Source organism: Coturnix japonica, chromosome 2 (genome assembly GCF_054131305.1).
Source record: "Coturnix japonica strain WE chromosome 2, WE-NBRP24, whole genome shotgun sequence".
Lineage (NCBI taxonomy): Eukaryota > Metazoa > Chordata > Aves > Galliformes > Phasianidae > Coturnix > Coturnix japonica.
In genome coordinates, this window is record NC_140664.1 from 98,600,603 (window position 1) to 98,618,995 (window position 18,393).

The window sequence follows — 18,393 nt, forward strand, 5'->3', positions numbered from 1 at the left end:
CCACAATCACAAGAAGCATCAGTGGCGTGGGTGCCCCCTCCAGAACAGGCCCACACAGCACCTACTCGGATTCTTTTGATTCCAGCCCGTGTGACTTGCTGGCAGTCGTACAGCTCAATTCTCTCCAGGTTGTGGCAGTTCTCCAGGTGTTCCAGGGTCACATCAGTGATGAGCAGGCAGTTATCGAGCTCCAGTACCTGCAGCCGCTCGTGACCACACGTGCTGTTGCTCAGATGAAGAATCCCATCGTCAGTGATGAGTTCACAGTGAGATAAGCTCTGAAACAAGAGAAGTAAAGAATATCAGCACAGTTCTCAATGAGTCAGTCCTCCAGCCACCAGCAGTCATCTTCAGCATCTTTCACTCCACTGGTTAAACCTGCAAAGAATATAAAGTTTAAACCCAGAACCAGAAGAAAAGAATCAGTTTAGTTAACAGAAGAAGAAGGGCCGTACTTAATTTTTAACCTTGCTTCCAATTGAGTAGTAGAGCTTAAGAGCTAACTCCTTAATGATGCTCCTGTTGAGTGAGGCAACCTATTGTTGCATACCTCGGTCATCAAAAGGTCCAAACAGCACATCCAGGGTGCCAGAAGCAGGAGACTTTAAAGGATGATCAAGAACACACGAGGAGTGACTTTCACAGCTACTGTAATAGATTCAGTTTTCATATATGCCACTAGGACTGAGTTTATATATCCTGCAAAGGAGAAAGGTGAGCCAGCAGCCAGAAAGGCAGATGAGAGATGGCTCTCTGCAGCTGTCCTCTTTCCCTCACCTCTGGCTGATTCCATTTTACTCACTCACCAAGAGTGAGCAGCAGCCAGCAGTGACTGAGCAACGCCACAACTGCTGTGTGCCATCTCCAGAAGGTGACAGAAATAAGAAGTTTGTCCCTGTCTAAAAGCATTTTATCTTACGTTTACATTCTGTGAGTTTATTAACTCACTGACTACTTAAGTTCTCTCCTGTATCCACTTCCACGTAGGAAACTTCCAGCATCTGAACTGGCTCACAGTCTGGAAACAGTCAGCAGCTGCAGGGTTAAAGAACATTTCTAACAGCCCCGCTGTTTCGAGGAAGGACAGGAGCTGTTGGCACAGCAGCAGCCTGACAGCTAATTAAGTTTTCCATCCCAGGAAGTAAGCAGCTTATAACTTTCAGCCTTCCTGAGACACCGTACTTGGTGCTGAAGGAACAATACAAGATGTACAGCTGAGTTCAGAGGACACTCTAAAACAAATATGCAAAACTGTCTGACTTCACATACTTGTTAATGAGTGTTAGAAATATGTTATTTCCAAAGACTTTTGCTTGAAATCTATAGAATAAGGAGATATGGCCTTTTATTTTTTGTGCCATGTGTCCCCATCTGTGGGCTAACAGACAAAGGCGCTCATCTGTGCTAGCAAACAGCAGCAGGTTAAGAAAAATACTTTAAAGTTATTAATTTCTGTGATCTCTCTGGTGAAGCACTGGCAGAACTGGTGCAAAAGATCTCTTGCAAGTACCGGTGATTGCTGGGACGACACCACAAAAACATATCCATCACAGAGGCACAGACCATGTAAGTGACTGCACATCCCCTGACAACTCTGGTTTGGCTTAATGTTACGAACTATGGAATAGAAATGAGGTGGGACAATTAGCAAGTGAAAATAAAAACCATCAGCAACAAATACCGAATCAGGCTCTCTAAAAGCCATCCCTTGCCACCTTGCTGCCTTAGTAACACTGAGCTGGAAAAGCCAATCATAAGACAATTCACTTAATGAAGCAGCAAGCCTTCCTCTAATCCCATCTAAGAGCAGATTAGAAAGATACAGGTTCTCACAGGTACACTGCAAGTAGCATGTAAAAAATCTACGCTTAACAGACAACTGGCCCTAAACAGGGGTGCCCCTGCTTTAAGGGCAATCCAGTGATTAATTATAATTAACTAATAATTAATTACTTCTTACAGAGTACTTAGGGGGAACTTCCTTTTTTTGGACAGTACCGTACTACTCAAGGGGATTTTTGTAGCTACACAGTGGACATTCTGTTCTTTATGTCACAGATCCACAGGGATGCTGGAAGAGTTGCGTATCAGGTGTTGAAGCTCACGAACAGAATGTTACACTTACCAATGCTTGTAGTTTAGGACAGTGTATAGAAAGTTGTATCAAGGTGCTGTCAGTTATCTAGAAGTGAAAAACAGCAAGAAACAATAGTCAGCTGCCAACAGTGGTGAGGTGTGTGCATGTGGGGGCAACAATCAAGTAAGACATCCCTTTCCTTATCAGATTAAAGCTGGTTTTTTTCCTCCACCATACACTTCTCTGGCAAACACCCAACCAGCTGTTACTCACAATGTATTTCCTCATACAGAATTTCCACATAATTGCTTCTATTTACTCTCAGTACCACAGCACTTACCCCCCCCAAAACCCCTCCTCAGTCAAAAAAACAACCCAAACCACCAAAGCAAATTTAATTCCAAGTGCTGATGCTTCTGGAATAGGCTGACCACTGATGCTGTGGAGTCTCCTTCTATGGAGACACGCAGAACTCGCCCGGACGCTTTCCTGTGTAACCTCCTGTAGGGAACCTGTTTCAGCACAGGGTGGACTCAGTGATCCCCAGACATCCCTTCCAACCCCTAAGATTCTGTGATTCTATGCTGTTATTGGTACTACATTCCCACACTCGGCGTTCAATATTTCTTTAAAGGAAATCTCACCAAAACACATTCTTCCAAGTCCATCTTCTCCAGCTCGTGGCAATTCTAAAATAAACAAAAAACAGCTAAGATGAAATCAGGTGTAAGGTAATGTGCAAGGACAATGATGTGGGAAAGCATAATCTTCAAGAGGAAAGTGTGAGCTCAATCCCTGCAACTATTTGACCACCGTCAAAGAACAAATGTTAAAAACAACCAAAAACCCCACAAGCAATACAACGTCTCCCTCTCAAAACCTTTACATTTCCAGCCTTTTCTCTTAACGATGCTGGGCCCTCCTTGCCCTGCAACATTTGTGTCATCAGCACAGGGGAGGTTTAGGTTGGATATCAGGAAACACTTCTTTACAGAAAGGGTTGTTAAGCACAGCAATAGGCCCCCCAGGGAGGTGGTTGAGTCACCATCCCTGGATGTGTTTAAAAACCATTTGGATGTGGTGCTCAGGGACACCATTGAGCGGAGGGTTGTTAGGGTAGTATTGCTGGGTTGTGGTTGGACTCAATGATCTTTAAGGTCTTTCCCAACCTGAGCAATTCTATGATTCTAATTGCTTATGATATCTGATCGTGACTAGTTTCAAGAAAATGATGTCACCTTGTGAGCTCACAGCAGAACACGCAGTGCTCAGACCAACCCCCAGCCATTGTTACCAGCAGGCACAGGAGGGCACCGTTTAACTGCAGCTCACAGAAAAAGGCTTGAAGTGACAACTGAAAGCCCCTGGCTGCAGTGGTGAATGATTGAAAACCACTACGTTTAACCACTGTGGCTGGAAAGGTTTTCATTCATGCAATATACCAGTAGTGTAAATTATTCCTATTTACACAGCGTGTTTTTGTGCTCAGCTTTCCTAAACCAACAAGCATACAAGTGTAACTTCAGGCATTTGGTGCAGCCAATATGCTTACCTTTCCACAGCATGAATCACAGCACAAGCGCTCACAGTTTGTAGCATATGGCTGAAAGCATTCTGAAGCTTCAAGGGATGCTCAGAATAATCTACTACATGATGATATTTTTGGATGCAAATATGACAAGGGTATTTGTCATCTTTAAATGGGAAATTTGGCTGGAACGTGTAACAATGTTAGGCTTATGCTAAGCAGAATGAATTCAATTTAAACATACTAAAAAAAAAAAAAAAAAAAAAAACAGAAAAAAAAAAGCCAAGAAGGAATCTATTAGCAAAACAGATCTAGTTGCAGCTCTAAGAGCAGTCCAGAAATAAAAATAGATTTAAATCCTGTCCCCTCCCCTCCAATGGACTCCTAATTGACTTTTCTCTTTCTCATATTCCTTCCCAGCAGGACAACATCAACTCACAGCTGCTCAGCAGCAATGAAAACAAGGTGAGCTCTAACTTTCTGAAATGAGCCTTACCCGTGCTAACAGGGTAAAACCAGCATCTGTGAGCTGTGAACATCGTGCAGCTTCCAAAATCCTGAAAAAGTTGGAAATAGTAAAGCAGAATGTTAATACAGGGGAAAGAGAGTGTATTTGACATAGAGGTTGTGTGCGACTCAAAAGCTCTTAATAGCAAAGGCACACGCCTATTTTTCACACTGACTGGCAATTATAAAGCAGTGGGCAGACTCTGGATCCAGCTTATGAGAAGATTCTAATAGCCACAGTACAGGATCTCTCTCTCTTCATGGCGGCTGCCTTCCCCCTCGCGGCTCAGCCGAGGACCAGCAGCTTTCATACCAAAGGCAGGATTCCCAACAGGAGTGACTACTGCCTGTTAAGAAGATACTATTTTCTAGAGGAAAATAATTCTAGCTACACTTGTACTTCTCCTGGAAAGATCTGTGCAATTAATAGCGCTTTAGATTTCTATTTCCCATGTGAGCTGGGAATTGAGAGAACTGGAGAAAGGCAAAAGTCTTAATAACAGCACAGCTTTCTTATGGAACACAGTTGAGTGAGGCAAAAGTTTACTTGGCCCCAAGGAGAAGCTCTTGTGATTATGAATGGCAACATGAGGGCGATCATCACTCCTCAGCTGTCTCAGGGAAAAGTTTTCTGAAGTAACAAAAGCTCTTTCGTCACCCTGTAAGCAACAAGAACTCTGCACACCAGCACACTGGCTTCTGCCATCCCAATGGAAGATCAGGCACCAGGAATGTGCAAAGATGGAGACAAAACCAGCTTTACCTCCATGGTCTAACTCGCTGCTCTTAAAGTACGTTAGACTCTTATGCTTGCAACAGAAAGCACTAAGAAAGTGGTTGGAGAAGAACCTGCTCCAGAAAAGAAAAACTCCAACCAGCTCCTCATCCTTTGTTACCTGAAATGCATCCCACAAACACCAGAAGCCTCAGTGCCTGCAGACATTAATGTACTCCATACCAGAGTTCAAGACTGCCATGATACACTACAGAGCATAACAACAATGTGTATTTAACAAAATCTGCACAAAAAATATTCAGGTATAATTTACCTTTCTTTTTTTTAGTTTTTCAGCATAAATAATTGCAGAAAATCACAAACACTACAAGACATGCCACAACTACAGATACTAAAAAAAAACAATAGGCTTTATCTTACTCTCACGTGGTTCATAATATTCAGCTAGAAGAACTGAACTTACAGGATCTGCATGTGTATTTGTCATCTATTAATTCTTCTTTCTTCTATATATGACAGACTACATTTGTTCCATAGCTGTGCTGAGGAACAGCCTTTTAGTTTTCATTCAGCTGATACCTCTAACTTAATGTTTTCAATATAAAGGTAATGCACAGCTAAACCAAACTCATGGATATCAGCTGATATCTAAAGAACTGAAACTCACAGATCAAGCCAGTAACAACACGACATACATACACACAACATGCTCACGAGATACTCACTTCAGCCTTGGGCAGTTTAGACCAAGTGCTGTGAGAGAAGCATCTGTAAGGTTGCAACAGCCCGAAACACACAGTGACTGAAGTCTATGGCATCCTCTACAGATTTTTACAATACCTTCATCTGAAATTTGCTGCAACACAGAAGAAGTTGAAATCGCTCTGTTACTCACTTGTCTGACAGGAACAAAAACTCAAGTCACATTTCTGAACTTTTGTCACCCTGTACGTAACCATGGACAACCTGTGGATTTTCAACCAAAAAATGCCATTATGATAAAACGTTTACTGATAACACTGAAAATAATCAACACAGACAATTCTTTCTCCTCTCGGCATTTTTCCAAACACAGAATACTGCCCAAATGCCATCTGAAGAACAGAGGGAGATTTTTTTCTTCTCGTTTCTCTTTTAATTTGCATTTGCTTTACAGTTTTCATACAGCGCTTTCTTTCTTTTTTAAAACGCAGTTGTCATTATGCAAGATGTCTCACTCCTGTTCAACAGCAGGAGAATCACAGCTACAAAACCTATTTTACACTTAGCGGTAAATATCCTTCAGCTACATTCAGACTCAAAGAACTGAATTTTCATTTCTCAAAGCCGTTCTGTAGTTGACAGACTGAAGCACGAAGTCTTTCTCAATCTGGAAGATGAAGAAAAAAATCTCTCTGACACAGGCAGCAGCCCCAGATCGTCCCATGAAACATCAACAGGAATTACATTATTGGATGCGTGAGCAAATATCTGTTTGTTTAGAGGTCCTCTGCTTTGGAAAACGTGTGCTTTCCTCCACTTGTTCCTACTCCAAGACCTTCATTTTTCTGCCAAATGGCTAATCCTTCATGGCAAGGCAAGTCTTCCTTCCTGGACTAACATTACTCTTGCAGTGGTAACAAGGTCCTCTACCATATTTCATATTAAAAGTACACACTTCTTTTATAAGCCTCCCACCTATGGATGCTAACACTGCTACAGTAACAAACCACTACTGCTCTAACCATTACTACAAACATCACCTTTCAAAGATGCAAATAGGATGGGAAACCACAGTTCAGCGTGAAAGGATATCACCTTATGTTCCTCCCCCAAACACTTCAACATACTGAACAAAAAATAGTCCCGTGAAGCATCAATTGATGAAACAGATTTCACTGCTTGAACTCAAGCAGATTTTATGGCATGCTCCAGCAATTATTATTTACAGATGAGCAGTGATGTAACTACATTTCAAGACCTATCTCAATCCTAAAAAGTTAAATCAAAAATAAAGAAAAAGCAGACATAATGCAGCAAACCTAAATTGTGCGTATTCTAAGTACCATCTAATAAACATGAATGATTCCCAGTTATTTCATTAGAAATGAAGGTCTTCTTCCATTACTGTTAAAGAAGCATGCCCTTCTGCTATTTAGATGGTTCCGAATCATTCTCAGTTACGATGCCAATAGATTTTACTCTCCATTATGTAGCCCACAATATGGCTTCTGCTCAATTAGAAATCTTAACATTATGAACAGGTCAAAATGTTTGACCTTAACAGATGGGAGAACAAGAACTACATCTGTGACACTGCATGTTTTAGCACATACACAATTCACCAGAGTTGAATGAATGCAGTTAATTCTTACTCTAGAGAGTCTATAGTCAAAAGACAGAATGATGAAAAAAATACGCACTGTAAATCCACACTTGGCTGTGGAGCTGCCAGCACATTCCACAAGACATCTATTATACACAAACTTATCTGAACTGCAGACATGTACTATCTGAATTATTTAAGCGTGTCACTCATCTGGAAATGGTTTAAGATTCCTAGAGAAATGTATCTTTTGAAGTACAAAACACTTACTGTGCAGGACTGCAAATTCAGGATTGCAAGCTCATGACAGTGATTTTGAATGTGTTTCAGTGCTTCATCTTCTAACTGTATCAGCAATTAAATTGGACAAAGGAAAAGAAACAAGAAATTATAAGCAAACCAAAGGAACGTATTTATCTTGTAATACTGAACAAAAGACTACAACAAAAACAATACAGTTTTTAAATTCATGGAGATTTCAAAAAGCCAAAAGAAAAAATTTATTCCTAAAGGATCACCCAAGCAGTTATGTACCTGTGTGCAACCTCTAAGAAATAGAGCTTTTAGTCCACTACACCCTTTCACCAGTGCTTCAATACCATCCTTCGTAATCTGATCACACCAGGAAAGATTCAAATGTTCCAGATTTCTGCAACCCTCACTGGGAGAATTAAAAAAATACATAAAGTTAAATCCAGCCTTCAAATAGTCATAACAGTGGGAAACCCAAATTAAACACACTGTTAGAAATTAATGATAGCCAGTGGACCATGCCAGGCCTCCACAGAAAAGTAACGAGAAAAGACCACACACAAACATCATTGTCTACACCCAAGAAGTGCTAGATACAAGATACAGCCAGTGCTGATGCACAGTATTAAGGTTCAACACTGTGGTTTTGTCTTAAAACTTTATTATATATTGAACAGTTCTTTAAATTCTTTAACACAAAACACTACATCTTCTTACCTGAGACCTTTCAAAGAGCTGTTTGTGATGGCTACACAAGATGTCAGATCCAGATGTTTCAGCTTGGAACAGAATCTGCTAAGACTGTAACACGTGCTGCAAAACAGCAGACACACTAAAAATACCTTCAGCTACTTCTTTTTCCAAATGTCACCACCGAACAGAAAAAAACCTTTGACTTACCTGTCAGTGATTTTTGTGCACCCGTTTAAATTTAAGTGTTCGATGTTTCTACAGTTCTGTGCAAAGGTCCTAAAACAGCAATAAAAAGCTGGAGAATTACTATAATGCCAGAAGTTACAATTCAGTCACTAGAGTGCGCTACGTCCCATAACTCCTTCCTATCTCGGGCATAAAACTTCACCTTCAAGCCATAGAGAAAAACATCTGTTCCTGTGATTGCCTTATTTTGCTACTGCAAGTTTCCCTCTTGGGTAACTCCTGAAACTAAGTGTTGTTCCTCCCTCAAATACCATTTGAGAGAGGTGTTTATTTCTGCCATTAAACAGAACTGATTTGCTTTGAACGCCTTAACTAAAATCATTAAGGAAACCAACACAAAGGTTGGAATGGCACATCAGTTACATACTAAGTGTAGTTAAGCTGCTGGGAAGGGTTGTTACACATTTCATCACTGAAGCTTCTGTAGGCTCTATCAAGGAGCTCACTCACACATCAAACAAAAAGAACATGCCCTGCACAACACAGAACTGGGACCTAATCTACTTGGACTACTAAGGAAAGCCCTGTGGGCTCTAAATTAGTTATTTGTGATTTTAAAAATTAAAATGCATCTGTGTGCACCACTGGGTATGCACGCTAAAGATGATTATAGCTATTAGACCACTAAAAGCCTGTATATATCATTATACTAATTACCCAAAAAAAAAAAAGCATCAACTTTCTTTTCATCTCTGCAGAGTAATGTTTACAGCTGCAGTGCATTTCAGAACACTGTTTTTATGCCCGCGTTTCCTCCAACTGCATGGATTTTATTGGCAGGGGTGGAGGAAACACACAAAAACATTCTTGTCTGGAGGCCTGCCGTGGTTAACAGATCCGACTACACACTCAGCTGGTAACAACTTCCTGGCTCTCCCGTGTGAATTGAAAACAATGGGGAAAAAAAAAAACCAACAAAACCAGCAGCAGTCACTGGTGATAGTTTCCACTTGAATTCTCAAAACAGCTATTCCAAACTGCACCTACTGGAGTGAGATTTGCAGTCTAGACATTCTTCAGATCACTTGAGAAGACGTTACGCTCTGTAATAACTTGCAGGAACAGCCTGTGAGATTCAAGCAGGGGTGTGTCTGTACACGGATGCCACAAACATTCAGCACCCGCATAGCCAACACCTGCTTTGATACCTGCCTGTATTTAAATAAACTGCGGATAAAGAAGAAAAAAAATGGATAATTTGTACCACTCCCAGAAATACTGAAAAAGTCCCAGTAAGTCTCACCTTAATGTTTTAAAGCTCACGTGTTTATCTTTCAGTGGTTAATTTCAATACAACCCGCTTATTTTTCAGGGGTGAACCACTGTACTTTCTGAAGTGTCTCAGACACAGCCACCTATACCAGTTATTACAGATGCACTTGTGTATAGCGCCAACAGCCCAGCAGCTGGTCTCTGCTAACCCTGCCCTATTTCCTGCTTGCACAACTAGCCCCACCGACCCATTGATGCACACGGGCTACATGCTGAACTGCTAGACATACTTACTCTAAATACCTCTTTCCTAAATAAACTGCCATTCAAAAACATCACAACTCCAGTCCTCTTCTGAGACACCACTAGTACCTGAATCCACTTGCATTTATTGGTTCTATTCACTGCAGGCCCCTAGCCTTAGTGTTTTAATTAGTATTTGTAAGCCTAGATTGAATATGAAAGTTAAGGGGGAAGGTGGATGAAGAGCAGAATTTCCTGCTTACTGTCATCTTTCCTCCTTATACCTTTCTTATTTCTTTCCTGTCTATCCCCTTATTTTGAGCCCCTCTGCAAACATGCCTTCCCCATCTCCTCTATTTCCAGACCTTCCCCACTGAGGACACAGGGGCCATCTGCATATATGCTCTGGGACTGGCAGGGATGCTGCAGAAAGTTAACTGTGGTTAAGGCCACTTCTTTTTTTTACAGCAGTTGCCAGTCATCTGGGAAGGAAATGATAACACACTTTCCTCGGAGGAGACAAGACTGCTTGAAGGTGGCAACACCCCATAGAGCAGTCAGGGAGATGGCTTGTGAGGACTCCCGGGCCTGACCTGCACACAGGGGAAAGGAAACTTCTAAGGAAACCTTTGGGTCTGAAGTCAGGATGTCTGCCTGTGTTACTAAAACAATCTCTTGCTTAACCAGCTGCTGGATTCAGAGGACCATAACTGTCAGGAGCATCTTTTTCTTGTATTAGCAAAATGGATGTGAGGAATTAATTCCACAGATCCGATAAAACCCCTACTATTTGAATACTGAATCAGATTCTAGATCTTTAGCATCATGTAAGACAAATCTAGGAAGACTGAGAAAACAGGAAAAAAGACTGTTTAGAATGAGTCAACAAAACACTTCTAGTCTCAGAACAAACCATACAACAAACCTCTGGCCCAAAGCTGATCAGAGTTCCATTCCAAATCTCAGCATTTCCTACCTCAATGACTTCACAAAAGAGCAGCCACACTAAGTCAGACCGAACATCACCCAGCTTAGACTGCTGTGACAGTGAGGAAGGAGCAACAGCTGCCAAGAAGTTGTATCTTGAGCCTGGCTCCCAGTATTCTGAGTCCTCAAGGACTTGTCAAACAGGGGCCCCTTCAGCAGGAGGTAAGATCAGTGGGTTAAATAAACAAAGAAATACCCGCAGAGGAATCTGGATCATCAGTCTACATATAGAAAAAGCTTACAGGGATTAAAAGTATCTTGTGAGAACAAGATGCACTGTTCAACTCATCTACTGCATAAAGAAGGGCCAGCTTCCCTGAGATGCTTCTGCTGCCTGTTTGTTCTTACATTACAGAAATACGAGAATCCCACACCCTTCCCAATTTGGCAGGCGCTCAACTGCATCAGTCTTTAGTTTTAATCCCATTGCTAGGGTCACCTCACGTCTAAACAAAAACTATAATCTGGCTACTAATCCTGATGAAATTATGCCAGTAGGTCACCAAAGTACAAACCTAAAAAGATTTAAAATGCTTGAAAATTGAGAGAAAAGAAAAATACATCTTTTAAAATTCATTTCTAAGGGGGAAAAAAAGTAGCTATACTTTGTTCTCAAACTGATGGCTCATTTAGTCACTGCTAAGGTACTTAGTAATTAAGTGTCCCATTTTGATCATCAGATATTACTTAAAATCCAAACAAATCTACCAATAATAACTTATTTCCTAATATTTGGAACAAAAGCAATGTCGTAGCCTAGGACATTACTTACTTTAAAGAGGAGTCTCCAACAACGTGACATCCTCTCAGACTAAGTTGTCTCAGGAACCCACCGCACCTTTTCGATATGTTTTCCACAACACGACCCTTAAACCAAGTAAAAGGAAGATTTTGTTGAGTTTTATTCTGGCACAACATTCTTAGCAAATTAAAAATCCCAACAGAACCGTATCTCTTTGAAATTCCTTTTCTACTTTAAGAAAAAAGAGTTACCCAATGAGAGAAGTGCTGCTCACTTCAATCTTTAGTTCTCTTTTTGAGTCTACCACACGTGGCTCAATTTTTTGCTTCAGCAATACCCCACCCATTAATTTTGCTTTAGTTTTGCAAGAAATCTGCAGAACTGCCCAGAAGCACAACAGGAGGCACCTTGTTCCTCAACAACCAGTTGTTACTCCAGCACACAAGGTTACATTATTCACAAAAATGTGCTTAGGCTAGCATATGACACTGAGCTACAGCCTCTCATAAGTCCTGTTTTACAGAATAGCTTGGGTTGGAAGGGACCTCGAGGATCATCAAGTTTACCTCCAGATTTGGTACTAGACCAGGTTGCGCAGGGTCCCATCCAATCTGATCTTGAATACCTCCAGGGATGGGGCATCCACGGCCTCTTTGGGCAGCTGTGCCAGCATCTCACCAGTCTGTTCATAAAGAACTTACCCCTGATATCCAAGCTGAACCTTTCCTCCATGAGCTGAAAACAATTCCCCCTTGTCCTATCAATGTCTACCCTCATAAAAAGTAGATTCCTTTCCTGTTTATAATCCCCTTTTAAACACTGGAAGGCTGCAATGAGATCTCCCCACAGCCTTCTTTTCTCCAGGCTGAATAAACCCAGCTCCCTCAGCCTGTCCCCACAGGGGAGGTGCTCCAGACCTCTGCTCATCTTTGTGGCCCTCCTCTGGACCCTCTCCGAAAGGTTCACATCTTTCCTCCACTGGGGGCCCTAGACCTGGACACAGTACTCCAGAGTACTTCAGTCACATCCAGAAGATTTGCCAGAGCCTACCCTTTCAAAGTTATATTTATTTGCATATCTGTTTTGACCATTTGGAAATGCCACGAGACTTCTCACGTTATGCAGCAGTTTACAAACAAAACTTCCTACCTGACCTGCTTCATAAAATTAAATATTTTTTAGAGCTCTCCAGTGACTCAGAATTATTTTCCAGTCGAGGCCAACTACCTTTACTGTCAGGATAAAGTCTTCTCAGTGAATTACATACAACGGAGGCTCAATCTACATTGTGGGGGGGGACTCCAAAATCTAACGCATTATTCAAAGCAAATAGAAACAAATAGTAACCTACATGTTCTTATACCCATTTATTACTTGAAGCGTGTTAAAAACCCACCAAAACAGTATATTAAAAAGGACAAGGACAGTAAAATGCGTTTAGGTATTTGAATAATATAGTGTCACTCAAAAACTAGTTCTTCAAATTACTCCAGCTTATATTAGGTACCACAATGCAACAGATCCTAAGGAACACTTAACTTTAAGAAGATTTTCACACATGTTTGCAGCAGAAAAAAAAAATCCTTTATAGTATAGGAATATATTTTTCTTGGTTTGTTCTATGTCATCCAAGGTCTCAAAAAGGAAAAAATATACAACAAAACATGATTTTCCATTATCTAACAGTTTCAGATCAAGTACTGCTGGATGTTTTGTGAAACATCACCAAACAGTACAACAACCAATGGAGCAATAAAGCTGCCAAATGCAGTTAGTAGCTCTTACCTGTCCTTAAGTCTACTAACAAAAACAGATGATACATTACTAAAACAGCTTAAAGCAAAACGAGACGTGGTTTTAGTAGCTTAGTGGGTAGTAATGGGAGGACAGCTGGACTGGATGATCTTGTAGGTCCTTTCTAACCTTGTGATTCTATGATTCTGTGATTCTAAAACAGAAGGCTTTAGCATTGAAAATGAATACATACCTCATTCAAAACTAATTTATGCAATGATCACTGGTTTAAGTTATGAATAAATTTTAAGCATTCACGTATTACAAATGTACTTAAACACAATATAGTGAGGAAATAATCCTCAAAACCACAATGGGTCCTTACAGAGAAACGGGATCATAATTTAATTTCTTTCACTCTCCTTAACACCAGGCTACAAATACATCTCAAAGGGCAACACCATTAGGTTCAATAAAGACAAACTCAGCATAAATGTAAAAGCACAACACATTTTCTATACAGCAAAAAGGCTTCAGAAAAAAGCTGGCCAAGAGAAAGGCCACCAGTCTGGTGGGCTTTGCTTTTTATATCTTGGCAAACATGAAACACAAGGTTGTTTTTTAAAGGCAGGTGAAAAAGATGACATTAGAGCCCCAAAACATCTTAGACACTTACTTGCAGATTCCAAAAGTCTTTCTCCTCCCTCTGCCAGATTCTCATATTTAATATCAGTATAGCAGAGGAGTTGGCAATAAAATTTTAAGAGAACAGTGAGAAATTTTACTCTTTATGACCGTAAAGCTTCAGGAATTCTTTGAAATAGGGTTTGCAAAATATACCAAATGACCCCCATTTGGATTTTACTTATGTAATTAAAAGCAAAAATTCAGAAGCAAATTCATTATTGTATTCGAAGCTTAATTTGCATTACCAACTGCAAATAATAAACTAGTTTAGATTAAATTAAGGAACTGTATTTCCTGTAGGTTTTGGTCTTCATTTTCCAATGTCATAATTTATTTTCTTATGCACATCTATGATAACATTAATACAAATGTGTTTTTTCTTATGGAACATGGCTGCCCTAATTGTTTCATTACATGCTGAAAAGGATTTTAATCCACATGAACCTGCATTTCAGTCAAGGCTCAAGCCATAGGAAAGAAATGTTGATAAAATGGTAGTAAGGTACAGAACAAAACAAATCCAGGCCAGATCAGCAGTAAGGAAGGATTTTTACCATTTTGTTGCTTCAGTCTCTGTCCAAAGACAAGTACTCAGAGAGCTTTCAGCACTAGGTGGCACTCTCACAGAGACTAGAGACAAGCAACACAATCTTCCCTCAAGGTAATGAGTCACTTTGAGCATCTCACTGAATCCAGAGACACTGCTCATAACTTTGTTTTCTAGAAATTATCAGTTCTGAATTTCTAGAACTCTGCATACATACAACATATGCAAATTATCTGATACACTGCTTCCAAGCAAAACTCAAAAACATAATCAGTGTAAAACAGTCAAATAGAGAGTTGCCCATTCACCCCTTTACTGCTTTAATATGCTGAACTTTAGCCTTTAAAATGTGAACTCAAGGAGAGTCTATGAGGTACTTAAAACGGGCTGTGCTCTTAAGCATCACCACAGGGATGAAATAAACATGGACACTAACCTCTATATCCGTCTGAAAATTAAAAAGGTCTATTCTTTGCCAATTGCTTCCATCCAGAGCTAAAACATTCCATGCCTACAGAAAACAAATAAGAGTTACACATGTCACTGCCTGCTCCCTTTGTTTTCCTCTCAGCAATTCCAATACAACAAACTCTCAAATACGTAAGAATAAACATTTGGGTAGCACTTTCTAAACAAACAAAATGTAATAGCAGATATTAAAAATAAAATATTAACTAGTTAAAACCAGAACATTTGTTTAAATTAAGCTCAGATCTCCTAAATGGATCACACTTCAGAGTCTTATACCCATAAAATGTGTAAGAAAGCAAGCAAGCAAGAAATGAAATGCAAAACACATACACAGCATGATTTAACTAGATATATTTGGAGAGAAAAGTAAATGCACGTGAGACATCTTCCAATAAAACCATAGTTCCTCAACCTCACAAGTTACTATCCTGTGACAAGCCTTTCAGAACATTGCTGACTTTCCACTGCTGGGATCAGACCTTTCCATGCGCTGAGTTACCTACACATTTGATAGTTTGTTATTTGCTGTTGAAGCAGTCCTTCAAAGCAAAACAAAGTAAAAGGCAGAGAAACAAAAACATACTCCGAAAAATAGGAATAAAGAACACTGCATCCAACTGATGTAGTTCTGAGAGAAAACAAAACATAACGAGGACTTATTAATTCACCTTGGGTTTCTTCTGATGTGTTCTAGGCTTTGACCGAAAGTTCTTAAAAAGCCTGATATGGGTCTGGGAATTCAGTAGTTACATGATTATAAATAAAAACCAAAGGAAGAGAAAGGAAAGGAGGGATTGAGGAAAGAAGGAAGGAAGGGAAGGAGGGAGGAGGGAAGAGTTAATCTGCATTAAAAGAATCAAGAAAAGCGTGAAATCAAACAGTTCATTCATGTTGCATAAGAATACACTTCACCGTACACATTTCATGTAGAAGAAAAGTAAGATTAGCTAAACATAAAAGCTTAGTTAGCATGCCTTCTCTACTACCTTCTGTGCATCTTTCTTCTCTACTGGTAGTCCATTTATTTAACACCTTTTGTACTTGGCAAGCAAATGATGGATGTACTTAAGACACATGGTGCACATTAACTGAGCTACATGGAATTTTAAGCAGAATGTGTCTGAAAAATAGTGTTATGCAGCCACGTGTTTTATAAAAAGCAAATGCCATGATGCCAAAATGGGCTTAATCCTTTCTCCAGATATAGAGCACATACTACTGGATATCTTTTCCATAGCCTTTAAAAAGAAGCCCAGTGCATAGCAACTAATTTCACATATCTGAACACAAAACTGGACCAACAGGTTTTTTGTTTTAATAAAAGATGTTGAGAGAAATACTTGATTTTTTCTTTTTTTAACATGAAGAAGACCATCCTATAGCCCACAATTTGCAAGTAATTAAGAGAGGAGTTTCCCAAAGAACAATGACAATAAAACAAGAGAAATACATACCTTGGAAACTTGTGCACATCGACACAAAGTAACTATGTCCAAGAATGAAAATATTCTAGAAAGAAAGAAAGACAATAAGAACATTTTTATTAATTCAAACTAACATATGAACTGTTTTATATAGTTCTATGGAAAGATCACCCGTTATACAACAACAAATTAAATAAAAGCATTCTAATATATTGGATATTCAGACTTAAGGAGTAATCCCATACCCATCACCTTGAGACAGTCAACATCTACAAAATAAAACTTTTTTAAGTTTTCCCTGCTTCATTTCCCAGTCATATAGGAATAACAAAATATTTTATTGCTTTTAATTCAGAGAAACTGATTTATATACCTTTAATTGTGATACAATTAACGAAATAACTTACACAGCCATAAGTGAGGATTTAAGAGTCTGGTTAAGGGTTAATACTCAATTTGAAGCTATGGGTCCAGTTGTGTTTGAATGGACTCCCAACCTTAAGGAATTTGGCAATGTCCACTGAGAACTCTTATGACTAGATTCATGAATTGATCTCTTTATTGGAGCAACAGATAACAGATTCTTTTAAACTGTCAGTGATAAATGCACTGCCCACAAAGCACGTGCAAGTATCAGTAATGTGAATATACAGCTAACCACAAATGCATTAAATTACAGGATAACTCCACAGAAATTTTGAAGTTTCCTGAGACAAGCAGTCTGTATAACTGATGTTAAATCTCACCCATTAGATGTTCCTATGGGAGAAAGAAAAGCTCAACCTGTCAAGAGGTCCCAGAAGCCTGTGGTGTATCCTCCCATTATGTCTGCAATATCTTCCCCAAACTCCTTCTGTTTAATGCCACTTTTATACACCTTTCCTTCTTTTAGGTGGAACTTGAGTGACTCTAATCATAAGTAGTTTTGTTGCAATTGGTGCAAAAGAAGATTGAAAAGCTGCTAACTCAGAAAGACTGCTGTGCAGTTCAGCAGTTCCGTAGTACCACCAAGTTCCCCTTCCTGCAATTTTAAAACAGAGCCTGGCTGTAGAGTTTTACACTTCAGTCCATCCTCCGTGCTCTGTCATCTCTTAAGAGTGAGCATACCAAGCTCCCCTGGTGCTGCTAACAAGCTAATGTTTCCTTGTCTTATGTTGCTTAGTGAACTACCATGGAATAGACTCCTTGCATATTCACTGCATTCCACAGCAGAGGTTTCTCCATTGCTTTTCTCAAGAGAGGAATACTCTGACACATTAATTTCAATAATTATTCCACATAATTCACTCCAAGACATAGTCACTCAAGCTTCACAAATATTTAGAAGGAACTGGGGAGGTGACATGCAGGCTCATTATGAGGATTAAATCTCCAGGGGCTCTTAGGCTACTCGCTATTTACAGAGTAAAACTATTAGCTCATTGTCATAGTATTTAGCAGGATGGTGTAACCATATAATCATTAAGATTGGACACACTGTTAGGCTGGTGAAGAGTAAGACAAGGGAAACAACATACTGATAAACACAAATTTGGGAATCTATTTACTAACACAAAGCATGGCGACTCAGATTTCCAAAAGGGTATGTCACAATAACTATCAAGTCTTACATTGTAAGTATATTATTTTAATTCACTTTACAAGAAACAATTACAATTCAAAATCTGGCACTGCTCTTTTGAACACTGAACCAATTCTTCATGACTGGCAACTCTTCATAGTTTTCTAAAATAAAAGTTTCATTGTCAATACAAATTGTTTGCTAAATACCATTTCCAAGCAACAACAGAAACATTTCAAAGGATGTTCTCAGGAAATAAAATATATTAGCTTAAGCATAAAATACAGATCCCATTCCCATTTCTTCTACAGAGAATGAAAGACGTTACTGTAATTCACATATAAACTGCTACTTGACATTTTCAGTCATCAAAGAACTGAACAGTAATAATAATTCCATCTTATCTCAAATATTAACACTGAGGAGTAAACATCAGCAGTA

At 39.5% G+C, this 18,393-nt stretch overlaps 1 protein-coding gene across 5 annotated transcripts in view; it reads right to left on the reverse strand.

The window, feature by feature from the left end:
* FBXL2 (F-box and leucine rich repeat protein 2) overlaps positions 1 to 18,393 on the reverse strand; it is a 70,149-nt gene that overhangs the window by 2,307 nt on the left and 49,449 nt on the right. For 2 of the 5 annotated variants that reach the window (XM_085540478.1, XM_015854169.3), the window contains 12 exons: positions 16,422 to 16,476; positions 14,933 to 15,007; positions 11,559 to 11,653; positions 8,306 to 8,374; positions 8,123 to 8,218; positions 7,688 to 7,814; positions 7,424 to 7,498; positions 5,574 to 5,704; positions 4,102 to 4,162; positions 2,722 to 2,766; positions 2,126 to 2,182; positions 66 to 278 (listed from right to left, as the gene is read on the reverse strand). In XM_085540478.1, coding sequence (XP_085396604.1) covers positions 66 to 278; positions 2,126 to 2,182; positions 2,722 to 2,766; positions 4,102 to 4,162; positions 5,574 to 5,704; positions 7,424 to 7,498; positions 7,688 to 7,814; positions 8,123 to 8,218; positions 8,306 to 8,374; positions 11,559 to 11,653; positions 14,933 to 15,007; positions 16,422 to 16,476 — 1,099 coding nt within the window. Of the gene's footprint in view, positions 1 to 61; positions 279 to 2,125; positions 2,183 to 2,721; positions 2,767 to 4,101; positions 4,163 to 5,573; positions 5,705 to 5,743; positions 5,815 to 7,423; positions 7,499 to 7,687; positions 7,815 to 8,122; positions 8,219 to 8,305; positions 8,375 to 11,558; positions 11,654 to 14,932; positions 15,008 to 16,421; positions 16,477 to 18,393 lie in introns of all 5 variants that reach the window. The other 3 variants (XM_085540477.1, XM_032442427.2, XR_014943615.1) reach the window with 2 other exon arrangements.